The sequence below is a fragment of the Fundulus heteroclitus genome, unplaced genomic scaffold (assembly GCF_011125445.2).
Source record: "Fundulus heteroclitus isolate FHET01 unplaced genomic scaffold, MU-UCD_Fhet_4.1 scaffold_47, whole genome shotgun sequence".
Taxonomy (NCBI): domain Eukaryota; kingdom Metazoa; phylum Chordata; class Actinopteri; order Cyprinodontiformes; family Fundulidae; genus Fundulus; species Fundulus heteroclitus.
The window spans coordinates 425872-439485 of record NW_023396890.1 but is presented as its reverse complement, the minus strand read 5'-3'; the positions used below and the strand labels follow the sequence as shown (position 1 = coordinate 439485).

The following is a 13614-nucleotide window of genomic DNA, read 5'->3' as shown; positions in this document are numbered from 1 at the left end:
AGATCTGTCGAGGAAATAACACGATTTGTCTCACTGAGATTAACTGGGCTGAAAAACAAGAGGTAAGAGTGGGAAAAACTTTGATAAATTATTATATTTGTTTACTCTTGGGACAACACTTGGACAAAGTTTATTTTTGGTTGAGCAAAAAGCACTTTTAGAATCATGACCAGCTTTGGAGGACTGGACTTGGTGACCCCTGATCTGGACCAAGAAAGCGTCGGAACAGAACCGGGTCAAGTCCATTTCCTAAAGCCTAATAAAGAGCGGCTCAAGGTTAGGGGGACAGAAAGAATGAGAACAGGAGGAACGTGATCGCTCGGTTCCTGAAACCAAATTATTTCTGCTGGTGTTTCTATCCTCGTGAGACATAATGGGTTGGTGGACTTTGTTCCGCTGCCTTCAGGTCCTCCATGGTGGGGCACCAACGTGTGACGATGGCAGAATAGTTTCCTGCAGGTTACGGTGCAAACAGGAGAGTCATAAATCATTCTGAAGGCTGAGCTCTGTGCTTTAACTCAAAGGGTCGAGCACAAACACACCTGCATGAGCTGCAGAAAGTGACGCTTTACTTTCCTCTTCTCCTTTTTCTCAGGCAGCCAACCCTCCATGTCCCAGTTTTTACTTTTTTCAACTTCCTCCACCTCTTGCATGTAACGGATGGTCTCATTTCAGTCTCGTTTTAGCTGCATTATCTCCAGGTTGTTTGTGTCCTGGTTGCATCGGAAACTATTAAGACTTAAGGATTTACACACGTTTGTTTTTCTGTGCACCATGAAACTGCTCAGGGTTTTATGTTGTAATTTCATTTCAATTTGAATTTCTGCTTTGTTCTGAGAAAACTCTGTAGCGAAAAATTATGTAATTACAAGCAGAATCAGAAAGAAGAATTTATATTGTGAAATAATGACATGGCAAAGAGTGCAGGGCCCTGGAGTGACCGGGGCCTGCCGGGGTTGGTGGTTCCTGGGGGCCTCTGCCCAGCTGTGGTGCTCTGTCCTGGGTTTTCTGGGTGGATGCCTGATGCTGCTGCTTTCCTGGGTCTTTGGATCCTCTTATGCACATATAGTGCAGTAACTGTGCTGCTCTGTAGTTCTCTCCATCAGTATCAACAGTTTTGTTTCATATCCGTGCCGCTGCTGCTGGTGTTCTTGTTGTTTTTTTTGGTTTCGCTTCCCCGTTAGGTTTGTCTTTTGCAGGTGTTCGTGGTTGTTTTTCCACGGTTTCCTTATTTGTAGCAGCTGGTTGTCGAGTTTTGTCGTTTAATTTTATTTCCTATATATTTTCTCTGTGTCTCTGCCTTCTTTTTTATTTTCCTCCGTCCTTGTTGTGCCCTTTCCACCCATCTGGTTGGGAATCAATTTGCACATAATACCTAAATAGCAACAACATAAATCATCAAGGGAGGATTTATACTCATAAAGTCTCTTTATGAGTATAAATCCTTTAGGTATCCCATAATCCATTGCGGGACATGACGTATCAGCACGGAAATCAACGGAAATGTCAGAAGAGAACGCACACTTTGTCGTTTGTTTTCAGAAGGCTGAAGGCCCGGATTTGACTAGAATCATCCATGTGCGTAGCGTAATGACATCAGAGTCAAAGCCTGTCCGGAATCGGCACAGCAGCCCGGAGCTCCTTTCCTCTTCACAATAGAGTTCTGACTGAAAAGTTCAAGGAACTCGACCTAGAAGCTTTTTACTAAGGGTATTCAGATGGAGCAAAAAACAACACCGCTGTTGGAGAGAACGTGTCTCCGTCCCAACGCAAGGAGCTGTTGCAGAGCTGGAAAGCTCCTTCAGGGACCGACTGCATCCAAGGTGCACACAGGAGCGTTATCACAGATCCTCGCTCCAAGCAGCTGCTGAAGCAGCAGTCCTCCTGTTGCCAAAACAATAAAAAGGTGTTTACTATTAAGTGTGCGATACATTTATTATTCCATGATTTAACCGAAGCGTACAGTTTATCCTGTTGTTGACTGCGTCGTGCTGCTTCCTTTGGCAGCGTGGCACCATTCAGCCATGCCCGCCGTCGTCTGCTTCCGATATTCCTGTTTTTTTCTGACACAGAGATGTTTCTGGAAACCAGGGAAGAACTTCCTGGTTTCTAAAAGTTTTACGCAGTAATCCTCTGTCTCATCTCCTTCCCGTAACACCTCTAATCTAAAGTCACAGCAGTAGAGAGAAGCAGCTTCAGTTTTTCAGGATCATCGGGACTACGTTTCCCATAATGCCACAGGCGAGGCTGGGCGGTGACGCGGAAATGGTGCGGCTGTAACCTTGCTGTGTGTCTGCTGTTGTAAGATGTGATTCCGGCGTATATTTATTTTAATTTTCGGCGTTTTTTCCCCCGCAGCGATGAGCAGATACATTTTACCGGTTTCTGTGTTCGGAACCGTGGCAGGATGCGCTGTTTTAATCAAGTGAGTGTTATTTTTCATAGTAATTATTCTGATTTTAGCCACTGTCACACCACCCTGTGGGACAAAAAACTTATTTCTGTTCTATTCCGGTCTCCCTAGTTTTGAACATCAGCTCCACATCCTCCAATAATAGGTAGCCGCAACTTTGGAATGCACATTTTAATTAAGAACACCAGAGATTAACAGCGTTAAAATGTTTTAAAGCTGCTGTCCTGTGATAAATATTTTAATAGCACCTTTCTGACAGCCTGGGGACTAAAACAGCTCAGAAAGCTACACATGATGGAAGAAATTAAAGAACAGTGGAGAAACTAAGTTTGAAAAGTCATTTCTGCACCAGCGATAAACATTTTTCCACATTACAGACAGAGGAAGGTAGTTTATTTGGACTGAATGTGACAGAACAACACATAGCAGAGCAAAAGGGAAGTTAGGAAGGAAAATAAATGATGTATTCAGGTTTGGTTTCGCTGCCACTTTCCCACCTTTCATCTGCAGCTGTTTTTGGCTCTGCCTGTTTTAAATTTCCCAGATCAGATTTTTTTATTTATTTCATTTGCCCATTTTTCCTTTCCCAAAATAGACTTAGACTTAGACTTAGACTTTCTTTATTGTCATTTTGTATACACAGAGTGCATACAGAACGAAATTTCGTTTTCACACAGCTCAGAAATATTGCAGTAACTCTACAGGATACCTGACAGTGAATTACAGTACAGGATAAAGTGCAGTGATAAATCGCAGTCGCTTACAGGATAAGTTTCAATTGACTTCCGGATAAAGTGCAGCAGTGAACAGTAGGCAGATGAAAATGTAAACAATGTAAAACAAATGTAAACAAATATGCAGTAAGGTGCAGCAGTGATTTAAAAGTAGACAGTTGCGTTGTAAACAGTTTTGCAGTACGTTTCTGGGTAAGGTGCAGCAGCAATTTTGCAGGATACGATACAAATGTGCAAATCAGCGAGTCGAGTGTGGTACACAGTCCGTCTTTATACTTCAGCAGTTTAGCAGTTCAACAGTCTGATGGCAGCAGGGAAAAAGCTTTTGCAGAACCTGGTGGACCTGCAGCGGATGCTGTTGAACCTCTTCCCAGAGGGAAGCAGGGAGAACAGTCTATGGTGGGGGTGTGAGGGGTCCCTGATGATGTTACGGGCTCGAGACACACAGCGCTGCGATGAAATGTAGCTCCAGTTCAGTTAGAGCAGCTGGAAAATCGCTACGTCTGGCCACAAATTCTTACTGAAATTCGTGTTTGAACTTTGACTAGGCCATTCTAACACATGCATATGATTGGTGCTGTGGAAGCATCAAACATATGTGTCCTTATGTTTATGCTCCTGTGGATGCATCATAACAATAAAGACTAATGTGATTTGATCTGAACCATCCCATAATATATCAGGCTGCATGTTTAGGCTGGTTCTCATGCTGGAAGGAGAACCTCCACCTCAGTCTCAGGTTCTCCTGCAGCCTCTAGCAGGTTTTCTTCCAGGAAGGTTCTGGATTTAGTTCCATCCATCTTCCATCAGCTCTGACCAGCTTCACTATGACTACTGAGGAAACAGCATTCCCACAGCATGATGCTGCCACCACCATATAAATCTGCTGGGATTGGTAGTTACCACAGCGGCTTCTTTCTTTCCGCCCTTCCATAAAAAACTGATTTATTGATAGTTTCCTTGTCAAATGATTTACCTACCTGAGCTGTGGGTGTCTGCAGCTCCTCCAGAGTCCCTAAGTAGTTGACAACTGAAGGCAACTGGTTGCACTGGATTTTATTTGAGTAGAAGGGTCTGAGTAGAGAAACACCACAAACTTTTGAGATTTTTAATAGTAAAAATATTTGGAAAACCATGGATTTTTGTGTGAATTTTGATTCCTTTTACAGAAACCATGTGACTGGAGGCCGGTGTCCCAGTAAGGCCACGATCAAAGGGAAAACCGTAGTGATAACAGGCGCTAACACAGGCATCGGGAAGGAGACGGCTCGAGAACTCGCCACAAGAGGTCTGCAGGCCGTGCCGGTTCTCCTGTGCTTATTGTGGCTTCCTCCCGCTCTCTGTGACACACTGTATCCTGCGTCTCTAGGGGGTCGGATCATTATGGGATGCCGCGACATGGAGAAGTGTGAAACAGCGGCGAAGGAGATACGCGGAGAAACGCTGAACCCTCAGGTTTACGCCTGCCGCCTGGACCTGGCCTCCACCAGATCTATCCGAGAGTTTGCAGAGCGGATCAATCGAGGTGCCGGCGCCACGCCGTCGAGTTTTTCCCCGCGTTCAGGGCTGGAAATATAAGCTTTGCAACAAATTCTGAAATGTCTCTTTTGATGGCAGAGGAGAAGCGTGTGGACATACTGATAAACAACGCCGGAGTGATGAGGTGTCCAGCGTGGAGGACGGAGGACGGCTTCGACATGCAGTTTGGGGTTAATCATTTAGGTACGCTAAAGGCACGTAGATCACCGTGTTTTATGAGACAGACCAATTCTGTCACATAAAATGTGATTCTTAAGTGGTTAGAAAAGGAGAAATGTTGTTTTTTCCCCCCCCCCAAATAGAAATCTGAAAAGTGCGGCATGCATTTGAACTGAGCCTCCCCGCAGTAGAATCGAACTCTGCCTTTTTTGTTCACACATTAGAAGTCTGGAGTTTTTCTCCATCCTGCAGGTGTGAATAGAGAGGAGCTCCAGACAGTTAATGTTCAAATTTACCAGAAATTCTCAGTTGGATGTAGGTCTGGACTTTGACTAGGCCGTTCTACTGCATGGACATGCTTTTATCTAAATTTAAAGGTTCTCAACCCGCTGGTGCAAGCACCACCTTTTGTCCCCGGAGTACTTCTAGTGGTACGCAGAGGAAATGTTAGTATATCAAGTACTTACTAGGTAAATATTAATTAAATTAGCTTTAACATTCAGCCGTTAAGCCCAAACAGTCCAGATCTTTGCTTCAAACGACTCAAAGGGGAATTGCACCGGAGAATATTTCAGGAACCTGGATTTCTGACCTCAGGTGGGGTGTCTTCTTGTTTTCCATTATTAAAAACAACAACAGAAAAAGCCAAACTCCTGTTTTAGCTTTGTTCTGACGTATCGGGACAAAATGTTGGTATTTAGGAAGTTAAAGTTTCGTGAGGCTGTACTTGTTATAAAACGTCTGAGAACGAATGATCCCACATTCTGGCTGTGAAGGTGAACCTCCACCTGCAGACATACCAGGTTCTCCTGTCGGTGACGTCTGAAGGCAGAAATTCGTATTAATTTTATTGATGGCTATCGTTGTAAAGCGGATCGACTATAAAAGCGTGCCACCCTGTGCAGATTTATACTATAGCTTGTTGGTTTGTTACATAAAATCCCCATAAAACTAACAGAAGTGTGTGTATGTGGTACGAATAGTTCTGCAAACGGCTGCAGGCCTGGTTAGCTGAACCAGAGCCAGAGAAACTTCACTTCTACTCTTAAACTCTAATCTTTCCTCCAGGCCACTTCTTGTTGACTAACCTCCTGCTGGAGAAGCTGAAGGAGTCGGCGCCCAGCAGGGTGATCAACCTGGCCTCCCTCGCCCACATCATCGGACAGATCGACTTCGAGGACCTGAACTGGGAGAGGAGGAAGTTCGACACGAAGCAGGCGTACTGTCAGAGCAAGCTGGCCAATGTTCTGTTCACCAGGGAGCTCGCCAAGCGCTTAGAAGGCGAGTCCGCTGGCTGCTGCCTTCATGTGAGCGCGTGTGGGAGGGAGCTCGGCCCGCCTGCGATCAGCTGAATGCGTCGTTTCCAGCAGTGGTTTACCTTCTACACGTGTCTCTGTAACAGGCAGCGGCGTGACGGTGAACGCCGTGCACCCGGGGGTCGTGGCCACGGAGCTGGGGAGACACACCGGTCTGCACCAGTCCCAGTTCTCCAGCTCAGTGCTCAGTGAGTCACTAGTGAACTATTTATCTGGACGAGCTGGTAAATGTTCACCTTATGCATATTTATCAGCTGCCTGGAGCTGCGCAGACTCTCAGATGCAGGTCTGACAGATATTTTCTGTTAATGTTTGGGAATGCAAAAGCATAAATGTAAAAAAAACACACATTTACAACTAACAAATCTCCTGTTCTTTAGTGAAAAAAACATTTTGGTAAAGGAAAACAAGCTATATATATATATATATATATATATATATATATATATATATATATATATATATATATATATATATATATATATATATATATAGTTTATCTTTATCTAAGTGTGCCATGCATTTGTTTTAAGACCTCTGTATTCTGCCTCCAATCATAATTAATTTAGAAACCTCAGAAATTATAAGAAAAAGATCTGAAAAGTGTGGTGTGCTTTTTATTCAGCCCCTCTGAGTAATTAGAGACCTCTTCCTCAGTCTGTTGGGATGTCTCTTCTCTGTTTTGCGCATGTAGACAGAAAATATTTGACTTTTCTTACCAAAAGTAACTCCAGCTCACTCAGATTAGATGGACAGAGATCTGTAAGCAGAACATTTTCAAGTCGTGCCACAACTTCTCAATTTGATTTAGTTCTGGACTTTGACTAGGCCATTCTAGCATGCAACTATGTTCTGATCTAAACCATCCCATAACATCTCAGGCTGCATGTTCAGGCTGGTTCTGTCTCAGGTTCTCCTCCAGGATGGTCCTGGTTCAGCTCCATCCATCCTCCATCAGCTCTGAGCAGTTTCCCACAGCATGATGCTGCCACCACTATGGTGCAGTGTTAGTTTTCCACCTTAGCTTCAGACCTAAAGCTTCAGTTTTGGTGAGACCACATGTCTGCTGCGCTCCCTACACGGCTACAGTAAACTAAATAAAAAAAGGGATTTCTTCTGGCTTTCTTCTTGACACTCCTCCTTAAAGACCGCATTCGTGCATCTCTAAGTTTTCCTGTCAGTTAATCGTCCCACCCGAGCTGGGGATGTCTGCAGCTCCTCCAGAGTTACTGAGGGTCTCTTGTTCTGCTTTGTGATTGCGAGGCTGTTTGTTTCACCCGGTTTGATGTTTGTGTATCTGAGTGATGGGAGCAGATTAGAAAAAAGCATGCCACACTTTTCAGAATCGGATTTGTGAAACTAAAACCTCTGAGGTGCTGTCGTCTGAAACCCAGATAAAAACTGCTGACATTTGTGGTTACCAGCTGAAACCGTCAAAAGTCGGCACCGTTGGAAGTAGGGCTGCACAATTAATCGCATTTTCAATATAATCATAATTTAAAAAAAATGTATTTTCCAAATGGCAGAGATCTGCAATTTTTGCCTATGCAACAATTAGTGGATCAGAAACGTCCTTTAGTGTCAGTAATTATGTCTAAAGTGGGTTTGCTACACATGGAAGGGAAGAGAGCTGCAGCAGTGAGATAATCTAATTTTATTACTTGTTTTAGAGTTTGTATAATCATAGTTTTTACCAGAAACTTTCAGGAATCTCACCAGAGCATTAAGTTCTTCTCAATTAGTTTACTACATAGACCGGTTTGTTGGTTGCACTTTATGTTCAACAAGGATTGATGTCCAACTCAATTAAAAGCTGTTCTACTGAATAATTTTCTGATTAATTATAAAAGAAATTTAGTTCTTGATTTAAATAGTCCATGTTTACAAACATCTTTATCTAGAAGCCATATTTGTTGCTTGTGGTTAATAGAGAGAAAAGTCAAAATCAAATCGCATTTTTGGTTGAAATATATCGTAGTCAGAACGCAATCATTTCTGCTCCGAGTCGAGACGCAGCGGCTCTTTTAGCACCTAGTCTGCACAGCGACGAAACAGATTGATTTGTTGTTTGTATATGTTTAAAAAGACATAAGTTAAAAAATTGCAATAAATTGCAATATTAACATAAAAAATTGCAATTAGATTATTTTCCAAAATTGTTCAGCCCTAATTGGAAGCCGTGTAAACCTCCTCCTCCTTCACAGGTCCCTTCTTCTCCCTGCTGGTAAAGAGTCCGAAGCTGGGCGCCCAGCCCAGCGTCTTCCTGGCCGTGGCGGAGGAAATGGAGGGCGTGACGGGGCGCTACTATGATGTCATGACTGAAAAGGAGCCGGCGCCGCAGGCCCTGGATGACGAGGCAGCCCGCAGGTTGTGGGAGGCCAGCAGCAGGCTGGTGGGTCTGGAGGAAGGAGGCCAGCCAACGGCGGTGGCGGACGGGCGAAGCAAAGCAGGACCGACAGATCGTGCAGAGACGCCGGTGCCAAACCCAGAACAGGGCGCCGGTGCTGTTGGAGCTTAGTTCTGCTTCAGCTGCTGGGGCCACAGGGAGCCACTGATCTGGAGATGTTCCCGACTTAATGTCTGAAGATATGGACGTCTGTACGATCGCTGCCTTTTGCTGCGTCCTGGTTTCAGGATTGGAACGTTTTCTGTCCCTGAACTCATTAAATGTTTAGAGCCAAAGCACCACTGACTGCAGCCGTGCACTCTGGGATTCAAATCTACACGTGTAACTAGGGCTGGGCGATAAATCGATTTCATCGATTAATTCGAATTTACAATTCTTTAAGATTTCATTTTTGGAAAATCTGGATTTTATTTTGCCAATACACTCATTGGGTTTCCATGAAGAGAACAGCATGTGATGCTGAATATATGTTTAGGCAAATATATTGTCAAAATATTGTTAAGTGGAAACTTTTTTTTTTTACCATAATACGAGGTGCTTTATTTACTTATTTACTTTTTTAAACTTAGTTTGAAGTTCACAAGTGCAGTGAAGCCTGTTCTTAGCTCAATGTGTAATACCACTAGCAGCAAATGTTTTGTTATATTTTCATTGTTTATAATGGCACGGCTGCCATCTTGTTTTACAAGCATGTTTCACAGCTTGTTTTTAGTTGCACTTTGAATTCAGGTCAACTCCCTGACGAAATGCTTGACACAAAAGCAATGTTTTAAAATATTTTCTTAAATTTTTTTTTTATGAAACAAAAAGGAGGGAAAAATCGATTAATCGGATTTGGTATGATAAAATCGGAGGTTTATTTTTTAATCCATATCGCCCAGCCCTACGTGTAACTCTGATTTGTCGCAGACAGTTGACCAGTAAACGATCAGTTTGGATAAAATCATGAGGCTGGTGAAAGTTTGTGCTAAGAGCTGATGACACGTGCAGAAAGTAGAAAGTACACCTTCTGTCAGCTCCAGGGTTAAAACGTATCAGTGATCTGGACTTTTTTCCCTTTTATAGATCACAGCTGTACCTGAACCTCTGCGTACCTGGTACCAGGTTCTGTCTCAGGTTCTTCCTCAGGTTCTGCCCTCTGCACGCCCAGACTCAACCATAAATGGTCGATGCACCTCATGAATGTTAATGTGTGTTAAAAATGGGTCAGCTCATGTTTTTTTTTTTTCATCATGATGAAGTGGCAACCAGGGAGAAAAAGCAGAGAACCTCTGAAAAAAAAAAGTTCACACAGAGGCCTTTAGCAAATCTGTAAATCAGAGGTAAAAGCACAGATATTACCCACATGAAAATAAGTCGTTAGGAATTAAAGCTGATCGCAGTTTTAAATGTCGGAAGATGGCCGGATTCCTCTGAGGCTGTGCATTCAGAGAAGGGAGTGAGAGACTTTTATTTAGGAATTAAGTTGGTTTAGGGGACTTTTTTATTTTATGAAAAGGTCCTTATGTATAGTTATGTGTCACCAGCACAAGAATTAATACCTCTGCAGTTTTGAATGCTTGTGATATGGAGGGAAATTGGACGCCTGAGAGGAATCCTCATGCAGTCTGGATGTAATTCACCACTTTAACACTTTAACTTTAACGTCGTCTCTAAAATGAGCGTACGGCTGGGTCAGAGCTGCCGTGAGGACCCAACATTTTCCCATCAAGGTTTTCTTTTTTTTTTTTATAGATCCCAACTTTCGTGTTGAAAGTGGCGTACGCACGTTTCATGCCCCATTTTGTGCCTACGCAAGCGTTATAAATGAGACCCCTGGTCTTTACTGGGCTCTAAAAGAATCTAATCTAACCTCAGGAGTAGAAAATGCTTCAGGTGGTTCTGTTTACTGGTATTTCTGGGCTCATTATATCTTATTATATACATTATGTATTGGGTTATACAGCAGAGACCAGTAGAGACCCTGGTTATATATTTTTCTACTTGCTAAGAGGTTTTTCCTTTTTTTATGTTGCCTTAACTGCACACAGGTGGGCTTCATTGAACGCAGTTAGTCCTTTTCTGCAGGTAGTTGGCTTCAATTGTATTTATATAGCGCCAATTCACAACACAGGAACAAGAAATAAGGCACTTTACAAAGTCAAATTCAATCAAATCACTTCACTGATTGATATTTCAAAGCCTGTACTACATTTAATCAATTATAGTTTTAAACTTTTTTATTGCCATAATGCAATTAACCATTCCGTTTGGGTAATTTAAATAAGTGCAAAGGTTAAATAAGTCTTTAAATAAGTGTTGCAGTGCAACAGCTAGGAAAAGCTTAAAAAGAGTGAAAATGTGTTCCAACCACTTTAACAGACTCATGCTGCCCTACTTGTGTTTACAAAATGAGTTTCTGGACAGATTCTGTGAAATAACGTTGACTTACAGCGCCACCTGTCTGCCAAACATTTAAACACACGTCCTGGGAAATAATGGCATGAAACCCTGGACTGCAGCAGCATTTTCTTTACAAGTGAACGCATACTTGTATTAATCTTTATTTCAGTTAATTTTAAACTTTAACTGCTGGTGTTTGGCTCCATCCTGGCAAACAGGAAGCCAAAGGAGGCTTAAAAGGTCCAGAGAAAAGGAGGAGAGAGAGCCCGACCAATAAGTCTGTCTGGGTTTAAGGCCTTTAAAGTGCAGGAGTGGACGAGCGCTTCTGCTCTGGATGAAATTCAAAAGCACAAATCCAGTTAGAGAAGCACTCCTCTTCCATCCCTCATCTTCTCAGACGTGCCGCTGCACACATCCGAGAACCATTTATCCCACATATCCATTGCATGGAGCTATTTTTTTTTCTCCCTCTCCCAGTGGTAACTCCCAGAGCTGGGATCAATGCGGGTCGCTCTGCAGTAATGCAGACTGATGAGCGTCGGGTCTGTAACCGGACGCCCCGGATCGTTCGGTTCGGTGTCGGCTTACAGGCGGAGACCCTCTCTGGTGCCGTGATGGAGCCTGATTGTTACCGGAGACGGTGGACACCAACTTTACTTTCCTCTGTCGGCCCAGAGTCGGGTGACGTAGCGCCTGATCATCAAGATGCATTTTCATTCCCAACATCTTTAACAATTAACTCGTTTCAGTTTTGTCTACGAACCTCAGCAGAAGAGAAAAGCTGCTGTGATGTGATGAGGATCTCAGGTGCTCACAGGCCTCTTCAAATAAGAGGATAAAGTGATTTTTAAAAGATGAGACCGTTTTAAATAAATTACACACCTTTAAATTGATCCTGTGTAATTCAAACGACAAACAGGAAACTTTTTAAACGACCTGGCTAAATAAGTGCACACCCTTAAACTAATACTTGATTCATTTTCAGCTCTAGTTCTAGTTTTTTTTTTTTTTTTTTTTTTTTTTAGTTTATTTGTCAGGGACAATGCAGCGCACATTATTACATTCATAATTGTAATAGGCAGAGCCATAACAAAATGTGTAGATGTGTTGCATAAAAGGTTTCTAGCCTATAGGCTAATTTGCAACCCCAGTCAGGCCTTTATAAAATACATTTCCTAAAACATAGCTCACATTGCACAATCATATATAAAATACATTATAAAAGACAACCATTAATATTTTACACAATCCTAACAACATCACACAAAACAACACCTCACATCCAACATAATCATAATGACTCAATGTTCACATATTTGTTTTCAGGTCAGTTTCTATTTTTATTTCCGTTGGTAAATCATTCCAAAGACGGATCCCTATCACTGAGAAACTTGACTGTCCAAAAGTGGTTTTGCGCCCCTCTGCTTTCTTTGCTAGGATCCCACATGTTGACGTGTTTTCCCCGTTTTAGCTTGAAGCTTTTCTCAAAATGATTCCCATTGTCAGCCGTCCTCTGCACACATTTGTTTCTGTCAGACTCATTTTTTTTTTTACATTTCTTAACTTATTTTCCTCCAATAAAGCTGCTGTCTGGTTCAATTAGACGTATGCAGAACGCACCGTTGATGCTTAAAGACAAAACTATTAATTTTTAGCTTTCTACTTTGCTGCTTGTTGATAAAATGATGTATTAAAGCATATCAATGGAAAGTTGAGTGGAAGGAAGAAAAAACATACCTGCATCATTGAGAGGTTTGAGAAGCAAATCCCATCCAAGAGCTTCAGGGAGATTCCTAAGGAGTTGAATAGAGTTGGAACCGGCGCTTCAAGAGCCAGAACACGCAGACTGATCCGAGACATGATCAACAACTGCCTCAGGTCCGGTGGGATGTTTCCACAGTCAGTGAAGACTTGTGAGGATCTTTAGTCCTCAGATGCATCTTATCAAGTCCAAAGTCAGCACAGCAGCCCTTCAAGAAAACTCTGAGTACTTCATGCTTCCATCTGCTGGCAAACTTTATGGAGAAGCTGGTTTTCATTTTCCAGCAGGACAAGGCACTGGCCTAAATTGCCAAAGGTGCCAATTAGAGCTTTAATCACCACTAGCGAACGGCCCTGTCCGAAACCCCGCAGAAAAATCTATGGGATGTTGTAAAGAGGAAACTGAGACACCAGAACCAACGGTGCAGACGAGCTGAAGGTCCCTGTCAAAGCAGCCTGGCCTTCCTGAACACCTCAACAGAACCAAGGGTGGACTGCATCCATGCCAAGCTGCATTAATGCAGTAATTCATGCACAAGGAGCCCAGACCAAACGGCGGGTAATAAAAAAAATATTGGTCATATATAGCATTCCAAATTTCTGAGAAGCTGATTTAGTTTTCTTAAGATAATAGTCATAATATATTAAATTTGGCTTTTAAATTGGATTACTGAAATAAGGTTTTTGATATATTCTTATGTTTTTCTCATTTTCTTTTTGATCTACTGTATATAATTGATGCACCCTTTCCTACTCCTTACTATTGAGCCGATGTGACGAGTGAATTTCTCCAATGTGAGATCAATAAAGACTATCTTATCTTAATAATATTCTAATTCACTGAGACGCAGCTAAACATGAATAAATCTCTGCTGGGTTGTTGTATAATGTCTCACTAACGAG

General features: G+C 42.5%; 1 protein-coding gene across 2 annotated transcripts; it reads left to right on the top strand.

The window, feature by feature from the left end:
* Nucleotides 1-2241: 2241 nt before the first annotated feature.
* On the top strand, nucleotides 2242-8846 carry LOC105926676 (retinol dehydrogenase 13). Of its 2 annotated transcripts, XM_021316736.2 has the most exons (8): nucleotides 2260-2425; nucleotides 2525-2558; nucleotides 4317-4435; nucleotides 4517-4672; nucleotides 4765-4869; nucleotides 5914-6126; nucleotides 6248-6349; nucleotides 8366-8846. In XM_021316736.2, exons 4-8 carry the CDS (start codon nucleotides 4531-4533, stop codon nucleotides 8677-8679), a joined length of 876 nt encoding a protein of 291 aa, XP_021172411.2. In that variant the 5' UTR covers nucleotides 2260-2425; nucleotides 2525-2558; nucleotides 4317-4435; nucleotides 4517-4530; the 3' UTR covers nucleotides 8680-8846. The 2 variants fall into 2 exon arrangements, with proteins under 2 accessions (XP_012718532.2, XP_021172411.2); XM_012863078.3 differs by lacking the exon at nucleotides 2525-2558 and having other exon boundaries at nucleotides 2242-2425.
* Nucleotides 8847-13614: the final 4768 nt, after the last annotated feature.